Below are 18996 nucleotides of genomic sequence, written 5' to 3'. Positions count from 1 at the left end.
AGAATTTACCAAAACTATTTGCATGGTACAGTAACAGTCTCCTGTGGGATTATCTAATAGAGTTTGTTAGGAAAACAGACAAACCCTGCAGTGAGCCAGTGGAGATAAGCACTGGAAGGAGGGAAAACTAAAGAAACATTTATCTATTTAAAAATCAAAACACAAATAAACAGGTTTTGCTTCTTTTCCAGTTATTTCATCACTCATGAAATCAGTTAGCAGGAGCAGTGTAGTAAATTAGACACCTAATGCTGTGACAGGCTATTTGTCCCCTCTCCCATAGAGGTGCTGTTTTGCATGATAAGGGACACAGGACACAGTTATTTTCTGGTGCCTTAGAATGAAAATGCAATGGCTTGGACAATACAGCAACATTACAGAATTAATAAATTCAAAAGATCAGATTTGCTGGCAGAACTGCCCTGAGAGGTGCAAGAGGAGCTGCTGCAGGAGCTGAAGTGAATGATCTGGCAGGCAGGACGATGCAAGACCTCCCTGCACTGCTGAAGGTTTCTGTCAGTGAGTTCTGGGAGCTGCTTCTGAGTCAGAAGCCAGCTCTGTTTGAGTTACCGTTAATTCATAGCTTGGAAGCAGAAGTGCATGTTGATACAGGAAATGAAGTTGAGGTCAGCTTCAGGTATGCACATAATTATTTAATGATTGTATCTCATGAGAGCTCTTAAAGAGAGCTCTCTCTTTATATCTCCTTGGAGAGTGAAAGCCCACTTCAGTATTTTAGTATTGCAGGCTATCGTGAGCCATCCCATCAAATTACAGGTGCCTATTCGTTTTTTCGTGGCAGTCTACTGTACTTACTAGAACACTGTACAAGTTGTTTTAACACTACCAAGGCCAAAATATGACAATCAAAATATTAATATCATTAGTCATTAAGTACACCTTTCCTGTCTTACAAATATAATCCTACTAAGAACAATTTATCAGTTTTTCTTACCTATTAGGCATTGCTTTGTTCCAGTAAGTTTTGTGCAAAGCTGTTTTCCAGTTGATATTTTTGAAAAGTTCACCTCAGTAGCTTCTGTACTTACTCAACAATCTGGTTTAGTTAGATGTTTTATAAAAGACTAGGAAGTTATTCTTTTGCAGGTTTATTTAATGCTAGTAGCTAGTCAGATGTACACATGGCTGTGATTAATCAGATCTTCCTTGACCCTCCACATCATACTAAGCTGTCCAGACTATATCCCCCCATTATTGTGAAACCCTTACCCCTATCCTGAAGTTTGGTTGTCTTGTTTCACTTCTTTAATTCTGCCACATAATCCCCCTGCATTTTAAATTAAGGCAGAAAAAAATATTTATCATGGAATCATAGAACATCCTGAGTTAGAAGGGACTAACAAGGATCATTGAGTCCAACTCTTGGCCCTGCACTGGACAGCCCAAGGTCACACCCTGACAGTTTTGTCCAAACACTTCAGTTCTGTCAGGCTTGGTGCTGTGACCACTGTCCTGAGGAGCCTCAGTGCCTAGCCACCCTCTGGAGGAAGAACCTTTTCCTAATATCCAAACTAAATCTCCCCTGACACAACTCCAGGCCATTTGCTTGGTTCCTGTCACTGATCACCGCAGAGAAGAGATCAGTGTCTTCCCGTCTACTTCCCCTTGTGAGGATGCTGAAGACCACACTGTGGTGTTCCCTCAGTCTCCTCTTCTCCAGGCTGAACGAACCGAGTGCCCTCAGCCGCCCTAAGGGGCCGTGTTACCTGCACTGCGACAGCGGCACAGGCACGGGGCTGTGGCGCTACCCCTGCCCTCAGGGCTGGCCCCCCACACGGGCACAGGGCCACTGGGAGCGGGGACAGCACTGGCCGGCTGTGGGCGTGCGCCAAACGTGACAGCAGGTGTGCTCTCATATTTATACACCTACGTTCACCTTTCCCTCCACTCCCTCTTCCTTTCAGGCTTTGTATCGAGTATGAGACCCCAGGGGCCCTGACCCGGCCGGTGCGTGTGGCGAGCCCGCGGGGCGGGCGGCCGGGGCTCCCGGGGCCGCTCGCGCTGCTGAAGCCCACCCGGCCGCTCTGGCCCCGGCCCGCGGCGGGAGGTGGCTGCTGCAGCCAGCCCCGCTCCAGGGCCGCGGGGACGAGCGGGTGTCCCCGGGCTCTCCCGGGCGGTGCCCGGTGAGGCGCAGCCGCCGCGGGCTGTGGCGGGGGGCAGCCCGGCTCCAGCCACGCAGGGCCGGCCGGAGCCCGGCCCCTTTTCCCGGGGCCGGCTGCGGGCCTGGAGCCGCGGCCGGCATGAAGCAGGTAGGGGCGGCGGGCGCTGCGGGCGAGGCGCGGCTGCCCCGGGCCGTGCGCGCTGACGGGCTCCCGCCGCAGGCGCTGGTGGATGACACCGAGGATGTGTCCCTGGATTTCGGGAGCGAGGAGGAGCTGGCGCTGCGGAAAGCGCGGATCAGGTAACGGCGCGGAGGCCGCAGCATCACGGCGGCCCTGGCTGTTCCGGTGTGCAGAAAACTCCATTTAAACACTTCATTCCCATTTTTTACAGGAGGGTGGTCAAGCGCTGGAACAGGATTCCCGGGGAGGCTGGGGGGGGTCTCTGTCCGGGAGATGCCCGGGCTGGAGCAGGCGAGGCCGGGCCCCGCTGCCCGGCATCACCCGGTCGCTGGAAATGAAAACCTGACACACCCAACATCCCAAACCCCAAGCAGACGTGCTTTAGTTAGAGCTGGAGCAGTGGAGACAACTCTCAGCTCCAGCAAAGCCCGCTGTGCAGCAGTGCTCAGGCACTGCAGTGAACACCTGGCTGAACAGCCAGATAGCTGCGGTAAAACTGTCATGCTTTCCTACCGCGGGGATTCCTACTGCTGTGTGGAATATAAAATATCTTGTGCTTGTAGACGTTAACCTGAGAAAACCCAGCCCGTTAACGCATCTCATGTGTCAGGCCAAGCTTGGGCTCCTCACGAGAGGTGTCATTCTGCAGCTCTGGCCAGACAGAGGTCCCAGGTGACAGAGCTGTTCAATCAGTGGCTTTTGAACAATCTCCAGTCAAAGATTGTGAAAGGAAGAGTTTTATGTCAAAAGGAATTAGGCATGCACTGATCAATAACATATATAATCAGCTTTGATTTAGATTGCTTTCTCTGCCTTGCCCCAGTTTGGTCTGGTCCATTCCAATGATAATATTTCTTGTAGATGTGAACAAAGAAATATAGATGTTAAACCTGACACAACATTATCTGAGATAAAAAGCAATCATGTAGCTTTACAATATAATTACTCTTTTACAAGTGTCTGGTGAAGCATTGTTGTGGACTTTGTCTCTACTTGAGGCAGCCCTGACATAAGATTAACCTTCCCAGAATTGCCTTGGTTTTACACCTTAGCAGCAGCACACATTTTAAATGAAGGTTTATATTTTGCTGCAGTCTTGGAGAACATAGCATAAAGGATTCAACTAAGCTGGGAAATACAGCTTAGAAGTACTTTGATCACATGAGCCACAGATTCTGTCTGAGGGACCAGACTACACTGAGCATGAAGTGAAATCACCCTGGAATGTTTCTAGGAGGTCACAGCATGCAGCACTTTAGAGATCTTAGAGATTCCTCCTGATTCATGCTACTCAGTAACACAGCATAGATAAAGTGTCAGCAAACTGTACTATTCTGTGATCCACTTTGTGTAGACAGTGGCTTCATTAGAGACAGCTCTTCTTTCTGGCCCTCAAGACAATATTAAAAGATGATGTAGTATTGAAAATTCGTCTGCTATAGAATGCAGAAATGAAACTGCTTACACTGGTCACACACGTTTGTTTTTATATTTCTGAAGAATCTTGTGCAAATGAGCCTGGAAGTCACCTAGGAGCTGCAAATTTTGTTATCTTATTAGAGGGCATAATAAGGTGTTCCAGTCATTTGTCTTTAACTTTATTCCAATTTCATATATCTTGAACTTGGTTAGAATTTGCATAGGCTATGACAAATTGTGCTTTTGTGATTCTCTGATGTGCAAAAGGGCTCCTTAAAAGCAAAAGGTTAGTGGCTACTTTCCTAAGAAATTGGAAAATGATTGCAGTACCAGAACTTTGGAAGTTGGGAGCATATGATTGCTTCTTTTACAAATCAGCCAGGAAACATGATGATCAAGGAAAAAAAAGAGAGCTCATTTATTCAAAATTTGCCTCAATACATTTTGAATTATCAGACAGGGAAAAAAAAAAAAGGAAAAAAAAAGGCAGCATGTAGAGTGCTGCCGTGGCACTTCTGAGCAGGTCCTTGGAGTGATTCTCCTGTAATTCCCTGGCATACACTGGCACAGCTTAGGCCTGACCCAAACTTGATTCTTTAACATGGGATGCAACTAAATTGATTACAGCTCATTCCTGTCCTAACAGGCATCATGCTCCCAAACTGAACAGATATTACTGTAACAAGTTAAATGGCAATCACTGAGCCTTGAGGCTCCAGTTCTACATCACATGGATGTTTAGATGCAACAGGAAAACTAGAAGGCCAAGCAAGTGGGTGGCTGTTCTTTCAGGAGCAAATTTATGCCAAGTTGAGCCATTGTAGAGTTGTAATTTCCTTTATCCTTTCCAGAGTCTCAGTAAGTGCTCAGCACTGTAATAAATGACAGCTTCCTGCTCATGTGTTTTGTTTTGGTTTTTTGTTTTTTTTTTTTTTTTTTTTTTTGTTAGTAAATACCCTTCAGTGTTTGACACTGGAACAAATTCAGCATCCAAAGAGTAATCCTGTTGTAATCCAGTAATACTGCTTAATCTGCCTTCCAAAATGAAACATGAATTCTCCAAAGTTACTGCCACATTTGAAGCACTGATCCATTAGAAAAGCTCAGGCAACCCTGGTGTGCTTTGGGGCTGTGATATATGAAAGCTGCTCTGGACACAAGGGTACCACTTCCGTAATTGTCTCTTGCATCTTCTTGACCCAGATCAAGGCTCGAAGCAGCAAGGCCCTGTCTGTTTTAGCCAGTTCACAATATCCACTCCACCCACCTGGCTGCTTACAGCAGAAAAAGCCCCTTTGCTTAAAATGTCACATGTTCAGTTCTAAGTCAGAAGTTTTTGGAAAGTTTGAAGTTCACATGGGCATGACCAGGAGTAAATATAAACTACACCTCTGCATCATTCTTCCCTCTCCACTCATATGTGTAGTACTACAAACACACAATTACCACTGGAGAAAGATAAACACCAGAACAGTTAATCAGCTATAGAGTAATAATATAACAACAAGGATATTGAAGTTATAAAAGTTACTATACTTATATAGCTATAATTTAAGTTTATAGTAAGCAATTGTGTGTATATTATATGTCTTATTTTATTAAACACAATAATAGAATAACATTTAATAGTTAAATAGTTGATTACGCCCCAGGTCATACTTTTGTTAATAGGCTATTCTACTCTTAATTGGTCACAGAGGTGTAGGAGCTTAAGGAAACAATTGTTGACTTAAATATCTTATTCAGATATTTTATTCTCTAAGCTTCAAGGAAGAAGTTACTGAACTACAAGAGCTTGTAGTTAATTCTCACTTTCAACTAATTAGCACAAACAGTTGCACAGAGTAAGATTTTTATTTGGCATATTATCCTGAAAATTGTACTGTGCTCATTACAGCATTCTCCAGCCCCCTCACCCTGCTGTGCAGGCCAGTATTCCATGTCACATAGTTATTTCTTTCACTGAAATTTCTCTTTATTTTGTTACAGACAAAAATTTGTTCAATGAGCAAAGCATAAATACTAGTGAAATTAATAAGCAATAATTCAGAAGAACTGCTAGATTCCTAAATCATTCTGCCTGTCGAAAAGGAAGTGTTTGGGTTTAGACATTAAATATGAAAGTTAATTTTGTCTTATAGCAAAAGGCTACAATTTTTTTTTAGCGTTCATATTTTGTTTTCAAAGCTGTTCTGAAAGGCATAAGAGCTCTCTCAATTCTTTTGTGCTTTCAAATGTTGATTCATTTCATGAAACAACAAGGATTTTATGGTACTGTGTTGCACACAACCACTAAATTCCTTCACACAGGACCAAAGAATCTGGTGAATGTTTTGTTCTGTCTTTGAGAAAGTTTTGACAGGAACACCACATTTGTCTTTTAGCTTTAGATTGAAGCTTGGCTATTGAAAATACCACTGTTTGATAATGAAGATATACACCAACACTGAAATAATAGCAGCTGCACACCAAAATACCATTATAAACTTGAAATAGCTGCCCTGTGCTACACTGTCAGCAAGCAGTGTAACATTCCCTCCTGTCCCATAACCTCATATATGCACTGTGTTTTTTGTAGGCACCCACTGGCCACCTTTTTCCACCTGTTTTTCCGAGTGAGTGCTGTTGTTACCTACTTGTTCTGTGACTGGTTCAGCAACAGCTTTGTTGCCTGTTTTGTCACTATTCTCCTCCTTCTATCCTTTGACTTTTGGTCTGTCAAGGTAAGATGACCCTGAATAGTAATTACCTTGGGAATTATTTTGTTGTTAATTAAAACAAAAAAAAATTGAAATATGTATTATGACAGAAGTGACAAAAATATTTCAATCTGTTGATTTATTAAATGTCTAGCCCATTTTAATGAAGATGTTCACATATGTTAGTTATTTGGCACCATGTTTTCTATGGCTGACTACTAATATGGTGAGAAAATTGCTTTACCATAGGTAGATTTGCATGGTTTCCTCCTTAAACAAATAAATTAAAAAATTAAAGTAATACTGGCTTTCAGCAATGGATGCCCAAGGATGTAAAGATCTGCAACCCTGTGCCCAGACCCCACAGCAGGGGCTGCTGCAGAAGACTCCTGAAAGCCCAGCTGTATCTCTGGTGCCCTAATCCCATGAGGCAGGTGGATCAGGCCAGCCCAGGATCCAGGGCTTCCACATGTTGAGCAAGGCTTTTGTTTTGTAGAAGGGAAGCATTGATGCACCTCCAGTATTCTGAAAGCTTCTGGTGTTCATCCAGGTGCAGAAATATTTTCTTGGTTTGTTTCCCTGATCCTACACAGCTTACTTGCTTGTCATTAATCTCCCATTTTTCAGTGTGTTTCTGTTCTCAGTATTCCTCTTTTACTGAGGAAATTTGTTTATTGGGTGCTTATCCAACTGACTGACTTGAAAAAGACACAACCTATAATTTCTTGTCTAAGTAAGTGCTATTGTGCTTATTATCATATTGAAAGAGAAGAGGCCTCTAAATTTGTAATTTCACCCATCGTTAACAGCTGTTGTACTCAAGCTGGAACAGCTTTTAGAAGTAATTTTTGTATTAGATAAAAGAAGATGATTTTTGAACATGCTTGTCTTTTAAATTTTTCCTATTTTTAACTGTTATACTGACAAGTGACTTGTGCTACTGATTAATACAAATAATGGTTTCATCACTAGAATGTGACAGGAAGACTCTTGGTTGGTTTGCGTTGGTGGAACCAGATTGATGAAGATGGAAAAAGTCACTGGGTGTTTGAAGCAAGGAAGGTAAATATATTAATAGAAGCAGGCACAAGGCAAACAGAATCCATAGGAAATTTGTAAAGCTGATACTAAGTCAATCAAAGTAACAAATAGAGCACCTTTGTAACAGTTACTTTTTATCCAGCTTCCATAGAAAACAATGTCAGTATCCAGGTGCAAGCACTGTTTGTCACATCCTGGAAGCATTCAGGGCAAAACAGGTCTCACAGCATTGTCAGCATATGGATCAGAATAAATATTCATAGCATGGTGCTATAGGTATGAAGTGTTTCTGGTAGTTCTATTTTATTTTCTAGTGAGAATATCTTATAATAAACACATCTTTCCATAGATAATTGCAACACAGAATCCTTTTCAGGAAAGACCAACATGAAAAGCAGTGCAGAATAGTTCAGATTTAGTATTTTAAAGTTAATATTTTATTCACCTTCATGGAATATAGTGGGAAAGAGAACCTGGATCACAGAGCATTCTGATACTGCTAGTGCCCCCCAAACACACTGAGGGGAGGAAAAACAAGCACAAAAGAATGGCATTTGGCATCACTGCCGGAGTCAGGACTCAGGGTTTTGCTTTCCCTTGCTGACATTCTCTTTGCAGCCCCACTGAGCCTGGGTGCTGTGCACTGGGACATTCTCTGGAGCCCTCCAGCTGTGTCCCCATGTCCCCAGCCCGGCCGGCTGTGCCGGTGCTGTCCCGGTGTGCGGGACTGCAGTGCCCTCTGCAGCCTCGGCTGCGGCTCCGGCGTGGCCCCAGCACAGAACACAAATTAATGTGCTTCCTCTCAGTCTGAGGGAGGCCTGAAGACAGGATAGAGGAAACCCTGCAGGAAAGAATACATGGAAAATTCAATATATTGAAAAATTAACTAAAAAGCTTTTCTTTTCAGAGTGCAAGAGTCCAGAGGGTTTTCTTTTCCAATTGTGATGCTTCTGTTTCAGAAATTGGCACAAGTGGTCATCGATTGGTCTGAGGGTTGGAGTGAGATTTTGAATTTTGGAAAGATCAGAGCCTTCTGAACAATTCTCTTACTTTAGGGTTTTTTTTTTTTTTCTTCTTAAGTGTGATGAGTGATGAGCCCTTCAGTGTAGATAGAGATGTGTGAGTTATGCTGACCAGAAGAAATCTTTAAGCAGGGCTTTGCAGCCTGCTCTGAAGTTTCTGCTCTCCCTGAAGAACAGACAGATCATGGGGCATAAGGCTGCCCCTTGCAGTTAGTGTGCCCAACTCCAGCATGACATGAGAGGCATTTTCAAAGCCACAGTTCTTAATTCATGGAATGTCAGCAGAGCTCAGAAGCAAAACCCAACTATTTATATAATAGGAATACGTAATAGTTTATATAATAGGAAAATAAGCTTAATGCAAGATATAAATTAAGCTAAGATACAAAATGTACAGAAATGTGCATTTTTATAAGAATTCCAGTCTGAACTACAACCAACTGATAAATCCTATGGATGAAAATGCTGCTGTGTACAGTAGGGCATCAGGAAGGACCCTGGGCATGAGCTACTTCTCTTCTTAGTTAATCTTCTTCTGTGCACATGATAAGTGAAATATTCCTCCTCTGTTAATTTGTCATTTATTGTGGGTTTTGACTTTGTGACTAAAAGTCTCAATTTTTTCTTCCAGGTGCCTACAATAGCTGCTTCAACTGAAGCTGAAGCCCGAATCTTCTGGCTTGGTCTCATCATCTGCCCAGTGATTTGGACAATATTTTTCTTTAGCACCTTGTTCTCCTTGAAGCTGAAATGGCTGGTGAGTCAGGGGGTGCTGAAAACAATCTTAGCACAGGGAAAACACAGATCTGTTAATTTTGAACCAAGTATTTTCAACAGTAGAAAAATTTCACCAGCAGCTTCAGAGAATCCCAAGGAGTTTTCTGCAGTCAAGGCTTGAACTCTGGAATGGATTGGTAATTTTTAGCTGCACTTCTGCTGGGTTATCTCTTGGGATTATCTGCTGGGTTAACTCTTTCCTCCAGAGAACCTCAAGTGGTGGGCAAAATGATGAGCTGCTGTTTAACTGCAGCAGCTTACTCTGCCCCAACTTATTTCAGTCAAATAAAACTAACAGGAGAGAACAAAAAATGAACCAGTGATGTTGCTTTTCAGGTCTCCTGGGAACTTAAATGTACCTTTAAAAGTAAGGATTTTAGATCTCTGGTACCATTTCCTTTTGAAAGAACCAGCATTGTTAGCTCATAAAACCTTGATAAATTGAGCTATAAGTATTTTATAATTGCTCTACTTATAAGTCATCTACTTAAAAAAAAACCCAACACAATTTTTTCTTAATACAAGAGGAAATTTACCCCATATATTGCATTACATTAAGATACTTTTGTCTATGAAATCTTCACATTTTCCCCTGTAAACATTAAGTGCTTGACTAATTACCATGCTATTCACTCTGTCAAGTTCCCAGCCATGCTCAGATAAAAGATAAGAAGCACCTCCAACATGTGTAGCTACATAACCACCAGCAGCCAAGACTGCATATTATTATTCAATTAAACAAGAAATTCAGCTATGGGCATGAATCAATTGCAAATCATTAACTGCTTTCTGGTACCCCTAAACAAGCAATAGTTAAAATTAAACCAGCACACTTTGTTCATGGCTCCACCTTTATTTTTGAAAAGCAGAGATTGTTTGCTAAGCCAAGACCTGCTTGGAGACAGAACTCTAACTGGCACGGGAGGAAGGTTGCCCAGGTGCTTGTAAAAGGCAAATTACACAAACAAAAATAAAATCACTTCTGGGAAACTGATTCTGAAGGCTAAGAGAAACATTTTTATAAGTTACTGCATTAGTCAGATTGGTTCCACCTGCTGCTAAACCTAAAGTACTACAAAAGGAGCCAATTATTTTCACTGCCTGTCAATGCTAGATAGGGAATCCATCTATGGATGCTCTTTGTAAATCTGTAAATTACAGATCTTATTTGTTTATAATAAGTTGTTCATCAGCTGAACAGGCCTGCCATGTATCTGGATGTAAAACTTTTAGATACAAATGGGGCTTAAAAAAAGTGAAATGTTTCTGGAATCTGTTGAGTAGGTCCTTTTCTGAGTAAGTGCTTTTAGGAAAGTAATGAAGCCTTTCAAGATACACAATGGTAAAACTAGCATTGGTGTTTTGATAAAAAGAAGTATTTTGTAGAAAGGAACTACTGTGTTTGACATGATTGGATGTCTTTGAAGGCCATTTATGACTGGGAATAATGTCCCTCTCTTACAGCACATTTATCTGGATAGTGTGTACACACACACACACACACACACACACACACACACACACACGTGTATATCCTACGCAGTCAATGCACAGCCATGGATTTGTTCCTGCTGAACTCTTGTTTGTCCACAGGCTCTCGTGATTGCTGGGATCTCCCTCCAGACTGCTAATTTATATGGCTACATCCACTGCAAGTTAGGGGGACAAAAAACCATCAGCAGGGTAACCTCAAGGTTGTTTGGCACCACCGATGTTCCCAAGAGTGAGTACTGAGCTTCAGCCCATGGGGTACCACAGCCAACCTGCCTCTCAGGGCTAGTGCTGGCTCTTCTTGGGTGTCAGGTCCTTCAGTAAGTCCAGGGTGATCCTGACCAAGCCTCTCTGGCAGTTTCACATGGAAGAGCCATAATCCCAGGTCACTTTGCTCCATGTCTGGAAGGCTACTGAGCTCCTTCCAAGCTCCAGAAGAATGTCCTTAAGTTAAATCCTTGGAGTTGCTATATATCCAATACCTCTGTTTAAGCAGGGCTGGAAGAGCCGTCTTCAACCCTCAGGCTTCCAGCTGACACCTCCCTGCTTTCGTAAAAGATCCCTGTGTCCCAGCTTATGCTTACAGCCATGTGTGCTCTGTTCCTTCAGCAGGACAGAGCAGGAGAATTTCAGAAGATGGCACTGAAGAACGTGGGAAGACAGGATTTAGGTAACCAAACAAGGAAGAGCTAAAGGATGAGCAGTAAAAAAAGTAATTAATGAAAGCTGTTCTTCATGGGAAGATATTTAGATAAAGCTCTTCTAGAATTATGCCTGCATGAAATAAAGTCATTTGTGTTTGAGTCTTTAGATCCTGGCAGGTTTAAAGCCTTTGTTACTTAAAAGCTTCACCAAAAAGGGAGCACAGATAGTGCTCATGGTTTACAAGGGGCATGCTGCTTTCAGCAAAGTTGTCAGCTAACCTCAAACTGCTGGATTATCTTAACCAGAAATTATATGTAATGAAAATACAATGCTAATTGGTTTAACTTTGGAACTACAATAAACAAAACCAAACTGCCTTTCCTTCTTGTACAAAATACTGATTTTTCAGAGCTTTACAATTCCAAAGGGTCTCTTCATTATTAAAAATACTGAATGTTTATTTTTTAATGTTCAGGCTGAGGGTCAAATAGAAGAAAACAGAAGTCATGAACCATGTTCACCCACTACTTGTGTGAAGCTGGCAGTTTTGTATAGTTAAAAAATTAATCTTATTTTGATACTTGTAAAAAATAAATAAAGCAGTGCACTTGTACTGTAGTGCTATAATACTTTCACTCTAGACACAGGTCTTTTCCACTGAGACACTTAAATGATGTTATTCAGGGAAAGGGAAGAGGCATTATAGCTCACCCTTGTGCAGCAGGCAGAACAAAGGCTGCTGCACACGCTCCACTGTCAACCCAGCATATTTGATATTTAACCTCCTAAGTAAAATGTGTGTTGTATTCTCACCTCTTCAATTGCTACCTTCACACTCAGGTTATTGGTACCATGACACTGGAGGCAGAATGCACTTGACAATCCAGATGCAGACTCACTTTCACAGCTTTCTAGTGAGGGAGGAACTACAAGAGTCTTGAATTTTTGGAAAAAGCACAGGCTAGAGCCTTTATATTAAGAATTTATTTGCAATATACAAAAAGAATACATTCCTTTAATAAATCAAGGCATAAGTTACTTTTCTATAATTAAACATGAACTACACTTTTGTTCCACTTACAGCTTACATTATCTTTTCTTCTTGCAAATGGTGTTGCTCACAGTATTCCTGAATTCCTGCAAAGATGGAGAAAAAGTAATGTTAAGTACTATTTCAGTTGTACATCAGGAGTTTGTTGTTGCTGCATCTGTCCCCTGAGAGTACAAGTATCTGAAGCTGGGCCTTCCTTACACTGAAAGTGGCTTTAGGATTATTTTTAAACAGCACAGTGCCAGCTGTTTAGGGAGATTTTGCAAGGGGTTTTTGTGTAATTACAGTTAGAAGTGGAGGCATTGGTCAGTCAGCTGCCTGCCACTGGGTTATGGTGAACACCCCTCCACACACCTGCTCGAGAGCCTCAGAAGGTTTCTCTGAGCACAAGGACAACCCATCTCTGAAAATGAAAGTCTGACTTCTCTGAAGTCAAACGTTGAAACCAGTTATCAAGTACAATTTTGTTATCACTTTAGCAGCCAGTCAGAAGTGATGACCAGAAGCAAACACAGTCTTCGCACCTGCTACTTTCCGAATTACTGTGCCTCTCTCCAGATTTTATTATTTGTGGCCAGTAACACAAGCCTGTGTAACACCTTTGTGTATTGCAGCAGTGCTCGGAACTGAGGGGATTCATTTGCACAGTGATTCTCAGACTCACTTTGAATGATATTCCTGTAAGATACTGTAGCTGGAGACTCGGGTGCTTCAGCCAAGAAAGACTGGCCTCTGTCACAACTTTTTCCTTGATGGACAGAGAAAAAACACAGAAAAAAAGCAACAGGAAAAGATGAGCTTTTCTTTTTTTAGCCTTTATCCTGTTCTAGTTACACCTTTTCAAACAGCCACCTGCATCTATTCCTTTTAGGAAGCCCTGAAGTCAGTAACAGGACTAGAAATACAGTGTACAGTTTGACAGAGGAATAGTACTAGCAGAAACCTTCAGATGGGAGTACTGAGCTGTTCCTCAATGTCATTAATTCAGGTATTAATTGGTAACAGTTACCAGGCAAAGAACCACACTTCCTCATGACTCACAAAAGAATTTGGGCAGTGCCAGTAACAGTGAAGTTAAAGCACTGGTTTTAATTCTTAGCATCTACAAAATACTCTTCTTTGAAGTGGTTATGATTTCATTCAGTCTGCATTTCCAGGTGACTACATCAAAGAGAAAGACGTGTTGTATTTCAGATATGATTACAAGCTGAAAAGATGCAGCATGTAATCTTAATTGACTAAGGAAAAGTTAAGGAAATTACCCCAGCACTTCCCACATTCCACACCAAGTTACAGTCATAGTTACAGTGACTTTTGATTCAAAAAAACATTCTATCTAAAAGTGCTAAGAGACATCAGTGCCCCTATCAGGGTTTTCCAGCAGTAACATCATTATAGGATGAACAACTTGCTTTAAGTGCAGTGCAATGAGTGACTTTACCTATCTGTGGATCCAGAGGCACTTTACCCAGGAGAGAAACACTCAAGTTCTGGCACATCTTCTCCGCACCACCAGTAGTCGGGGGAAAGATCTGAGATTCATTCTGGGACAACATGAAAATCAGATTAAAATACTGCAATTCTGAGAAAAAAGGCATTTTTGGAGCAATGTTTACTATCCAAGCAATGCCAAGGAAAGGACACTGTAATACACAGCCAGCCTTACCTTACACTTGGGACACACAAAGCCACTCATGTTCTCCACAACACCTATGATGGGCAGCTTCACTTTGCGGCAGAAGTTGATCTCCTTCCGAACATCCTGAAGTGACACTTCCTACAAATATTAGCAAACCCTTGTATTTCAACTGTTTCATGCTGAATCCATTCAATTACCTCCTTAGAGCTACTTTACAATGAATTATTACCGCTGTCTTAATATTTTTAGGAACATAAACCTGTGCTATGAGCTCTATCAACAAAGCAGGTACAACACTTCAAGCCTACTGGATGTGGTTCTGTTTTGAAATCTGACTCTAGTCAAGATTTACCCATATTTATGTTTTTTATGTCCTATGTTCATCTCATATCTTCTTTAAATGCAACTTTTTCACATTTTCATCTTACAGAAGGACCCTTGGTATTCTCCACAGAATGAAGACAAGAACCACTAGGCTTACACTAGTTACCTTTTTTCCAATTAAATTTAAAATATCTTATCCTTTCCACAGAGTTTTCACATATATGACTCACCTCATTCATTCTCCTGTTCCCTTCCACTTTCACCACCTCTCTGGTATTATCCTCAACACTTTGCTTCCTTTACGTGTTATCCTTTCTGCTGTTGTAGAAATACTTCATATCACGCACTAGTTTGATCTCCTGTTCTGTTCCAAACCAGATATGAAAACCTCTGCTTGAACTGGGTGTGTTTTTAGTTTCAGCTTTCCAGGGGCTGATTTCTCTTTTAAAAATGCACATGACAAAGCTGCCTGCTATGGTGGGTCACCTGGAGGTGACAGGCTACTTCACAGGTGTCAAAGAGTGCACAGCTTATCACTTACAAACATTCTTCTGAACATTAAGCTATTGGTGAGTAAAGTACAGATCCACAACAATGTTAAGTCTGATTCTGAAGGAGGAAGTGAAACACTACATTTCTTTTCATCACACTAGTCTCAACAGCTTTAGATTGTGAACTGCTGTGGCTTAGTGACCCATGTGGATCCCATCCAGCTCCACTGAGACACCCACCTAACCCACAGACCAGCCATCTGCAGGGGGAACACAACAAAGTCATTTCCCTCAGATTTCTGTGAAATCAACAGCCTGGAACCCAAGGACTGCCTTTTACTGCCATGATGCTTCCTTGGTGGAATTTTGGCTCATACCTGGGGGGTGGTGATGATGACAGCACCGTCGATGTGGGTGGCGCTGAGGTACTGCACGATGGACAGGTGCTCATCTGATGTTCCTGGGGGCGTGTCCACGATCAGGTAATCCACTTCACCCCAGTCCACATCACGCAGAAACTGCTTGATCAGCCCTAGAGGAAAGGATAAGAATGTGGCAGAGGAAAAGGTATCTTCCTGTATTTCAAATTTCTGGGTCTTAGCTAACTACCCTATCTACATTACTAAACAAGTTCATGATATTTCCACACTTGAAACCTTTCAAGTATGTGAATTACTATTGGAAACACTCAATACATACCATTCTTTTTTGGTCCTCTCCAGATGACAGCATCATCAGGACTACTAAGCAAGAACCCCACTGACATGACACCTAAGTTTTCTTCAACATACTGAAAGAGAAGTAGAGAAACAAAACAGTGAAGCAAGAGTAGAGAAACCAGCTCTGAAGCCCTATTTTACAGAAAAAGCAAATGAGGAGGAATACATTAATGAAATAAAGGTAGTTATTTTTTATCACAGGGCATTAAAAATTGCATCTTGTGCAACACTCACCAACTACACTAAGACTGAAAAAATGAAATTGTTACAGCAGTTTATGGAATCACTAGAGACAATGGAAGGATAAAAGCAACTTTCAGCACCAGCTGCCTGTCTAAAAGCATGCACACTACAGAGGATCTTTAGACAACCAACACTACTGCAAAATCTTCTCTGCATATTCAAAAGATTAATAATGTTTGTCTTGGGTGCAAGATACTTCTTGGCTGTCACAGAAAAGATGACACACTACAGCTGCATGATACCCCAAAACAACAAACCTGAGTAACTTATATTTATTGCCCATATTGCAAAGTCAGTAAACACAAGGTAATAAAACAATTTTAGAAATACAGTATTTTAACGCTCTGATCTACACAGTCTATATCCCAATTCTATATGATATGCATCTCAATTTTATAGATCTATATTTTACAAAATCTGGATATACATTCCATAGCATTCTCTAGATATTCTCTAGAACATGGATATAGGTCATATAGATCTATAGAATCTGGACATACAGACTCTGTAGATTCTATGCCCTATATCTGTAGATTCTATAGAATCTGGGTATTTAAGTCATTAGAGGAAGAATTAACAAAAGTACCCCCTGCTCCTCCCTCACTCATTTTTCACTGTAGAAGATGGTGCCCAACCCCAACACACCCAATGAACTTTCTGAAACAGCTGCATCAACTCACCACTGGAGACCATCCAGATCCACTCTGATGAACCTGAAAATTGAAGTGATACACAAAAGTTGCAATAGCAATAAATACAGATGTTACACAACACATGAACATAAGTCAAACCTGGGCAAAGAGCTCTCCTGCCTGCAGGAACAATCCTGCACTGGGGCAGGTGAGGTAAAAATGCAGGAGCACCAGATCTCCATTAATAAGTGAACAACAACTGCTCAACCCTTATGCAAGTTTATTCATTACTTTTTGCATTTGTAAGAAATATTCCAGGGCTGATAAAGCGCATCATGCTAATACTACTCAAGTTTCAAGTAGTCAGCACTATGTGGCTGACATGCAATGAAAGTTGGTTTGCAGAACTGCTCATCCTAAAAGCAGATGACTCTTTTGCAAAATATGTTATACTGAACTTCTCCATCTCACCTCACTTCCCTACCACCGCCTCACATTTCCCATTATGCACTCCTTTTAGAAGCTCTACATCCAAAAATCCTAAATATGCTAATGAAAATATGAGAAAAAAAAAATCCTTAAACAAGATGTTTGAGCATTCACTGACCTGTTCTCCTTCTAGACCCATAATTTTAGGAATCGATGGCCCACAGATATCTATGTCCAGCAGAGCAACCTGGAAAACAAACCAGCCAACCTGCCCCACTGGAAATAAGGTAGCACAGACCTGTCTCTAAACGTGATCTCACGCAATGAAATCACTCCAGCAGGGCTCATCCTGGAAAGTCAAACTTTAACGAGCAGGGGCACACGATCGGTACTTGCCCGCAGGTGCTCGGCCCTGCCCCCCGCCGCCCGTCCTGTCCGCGTCCCCTGCCCACCTGCTTGGTCTCGTCCGCCGCCAGCCCGTGCGCCAGGAGGGCGCTGAAGGTGCTCTTGCCCACGCCGCCCTTGCCGGACAGCACCAGCACCGTGTGCCGCACCGCCCGCAGCCGCGCCCGCAGCTCCGCCGCCTCCGCTGCGGAGACACCGCGCCGTCAGCGCGCCCACACCGCGGCCCCGAGCCGGCACCGCGGCCCCCGAGCCGGCACCGCGGCCCCCGAGCCGGCACCGCGACCCCCGAGCCGCCCCCGCCACGGCCGCTGCACTCACCCGGGTCCGGCCCGGCCGCGCCTGCCGCGCACAGCCCCTGGTTGGGGCATCCCTGGCAGGCGGCCGCCCTGCCCGCCTGGGCGCTGCCGGTCCCGGGGCATTCTGCAAGGGACAGCGAGAGCTGGGCCGCGAGTGCCGCGGGCGGGGAGCCCGTCCCGCCCCGTCCGGCCCCGCCGCTCACCCTCCGGTGCGCCCGGCGCCTCCGCCGCGCCCGGCGCCTCCGCCATAGCGCTGCGTCACTTCCGCGCCGCCGCGGGCGGGGCCTCGCACCCGCGGTGCCCAACTCCTGCCGCTCGGGGGCGCTGCCGCTGAGGGCTCGGGTGAGCCGGGGCACCAGTGAGGGACCCGGTGACACCAGTGGGGGAGACCCGGTGACGCAACGAGAGCCCCGGTGACACCAGTGAGGGCCCCGGTGACACCACGGGAGCCCCGTGCCCCCCCGGAGCTCTGTCGCGGCTCCGCTGATGCCCGGCGGGCTCTGCCCCGCGGTCACGGGCCCTGCGGCCAGCCCGCGCCCTAGAGCTGCTTCAGGCAGCAGCGATGGGCAAGGGCCGGCGCGGAGCAGCGGTCCCGCAGGCCGGGCGCTCCCGGCCCGCCCGGGGCCGTGCCCCGCTCGGCCGCTGCAAGGAGCCGCGCTCCAGCGTTGAGGCGGCTCCCGGCGCGGCGCTGGCCCGCGGCCGAGGGAAGCATTGCACAGTAATGCGCTTGGCTGTTGTGCTTCACAAGTTTCATTCCCAGATTATGTATCGTTCCGGTAAAATCGCGTGGTATTTCATGGCAATACTGAGTATATTAAATCTGTATCTTGCTGATAGACCATCTCCATTAATTTAATGGGTACATTTATTTGGAAGATTATACTGCCTTAACTTGGCCAATCAACTTCTGAGCAATTAAGATGCTGTGCTTGGTATGTAAAAAATAATAAAATAATTTACAAACCAAGGAAGTGTGCACTAGCTGGTGATGCAATCTGGACCCTATTCCTGGCCACCTTATCCCAGTCACTGCTCCCTCCCTCTTTCTCCCATAGGTGCCTGAGCACAGCCTTGTCCTCCCTTCTGCTCCTAACATCACAGCCTAGGTGCTGGAAAAAAAGATATTTTCCTGATCCGAGCACAGTTGGAAGTCTCAATTTCTGACCAATTAGTCCCAAAACTTTTTTGTTTTAACATACAAGTGTCTAAGTTATTATTTGAGGTGGTCTCACCTTGGAAATAGAAAAGAGTATCTGGTAATATTTGGAAAGGTACCACCACATCTTGGTGTTAAATCTGTCTTTTTGAGAGAATTATACTGCAAAGTTATCTTTTTTGGGACACAGCCCTTCAACAACTGCAAGCTTTTT

General features: G+C 43.6%; 3 protein-coding genes across 6 annotated transcripts in view; 1 reads left to right on the top strand and 2 right to left on the bottom strand.

Moving 5' to 3' along the window:
- Nucleotides 1-1087, bottom strand: part of CIITA (class II major histocompatibility complex transactivator) — a 37609-nt gene extending 36522 nt beyond the window's left edge. Inside the window, exon 1 of the mRNA XM_053991820.1 lies at nucleotides 956-1087. The gene's annotated coding sequence lies outside the window, so the exon portion shown is untranslated. The remainder of the gene's footprint in view (nucleotides 1-955) is intronic.
- An 882-nt stretch (nucleotides 1088-1969) lies between these two features.
- Nucleotides 1970-11778, top strand: TVP23A (trans-golgi network vesicle protein 23 homolog A). Of its 3 annotated transcripts, XM_053991825.1 has the most exons (7): nucleotides 2029-2270; nucleotides 2343-2422; nucleotides 6301-6445; nucleotides 7394-7483; nucleotides 9116-9241; nucleotides 10855-10984; nucleotides 11362-11778. In XM_053991825.1, exons 1-7 carry the CDS (start codon nucleotides 2262-2264, stop codon nucleotides 11424-11426), a joined length of 645 nt encoding a protein of 214 aa, XP_053847800.1. In that variant the 5' UTR covers nucleotides 2029-2261; the 3' UTR covers nucleotides 11427-11778. The 3 variants fall into 3 exon arrangements, with proteins under 3 accessions (XP_053847801.1, XP_053847799.1, XP_053847800.1); XM_053991826.1 differs by having other exon boundaries at nucleotides 1970-2422; XM_053991824.1 differs by having other exon boundaries at nucleotides 2028-2422; nucleotides 11365-11778.
- Nucleotides 11779-12364: 586 nt separating this feature from the next.
- NUBP1 (NUBP iron-sulfur cluster assembly factor 1, cytosolic) lies at nucleotides 12365-17920 on the bottom strand. Of its 2 annotated transcripts, XM_053991821.1 has the most exons (11): nucleotides 17830-17920; nucleotides 17649-17750; nucleotides 17378-17514; nucleotides 17104-17172; nucleotides 16545-16577; nucleotides 15602-15692; nucleotides 15280-15434; nucleotides 14115-14225; nucleotides 13890-13992; nucleotides 13113-13196; nucleotides 12365-12534 (listed from the first exon to the last, which is right to left on the bottom strand). In XM_053991821.1, exons 1-11 carry the CDS (start codon nucleotides 17873-17875, stop codon nucleotides 12482-12484), a joined length of 984 nt encoding a protein of 327 aa, XP_053847796.1. In that variant the 5' UTR covers nucleotides 17876-17920; the 3' UTR covers nucleotides 12365-12481. The 2 variants fall into 2 exon arrangements, with proteins under 2 accessions (XP_053847796.1, XP_053847797.1); XM_053991822.1 differs by lacking the exon at nucleotides 17104-17172.
- Nucleotides 17921-18996: the final 1076 nt, after the last annotated feature.

Source organism: Vidua macroura, chromosome 16 (assembly GCF_024509145.1).
Source record: "Vidua macroura isolate BioBank_ID:100142 chromosome 16, ASM2450914v1, whole genome shotgun sequence".
Taxonomy (NCBI): Eukaryota; Metazoa; Chordata; class Aves; order Passeriformes; family Viduidae; genus Vidua; species Vidua macroura.
Note: the sequence above shows the minus strand (reverse complement) of the source record. Positions and strands in the feature narration are given on the sequence as shown.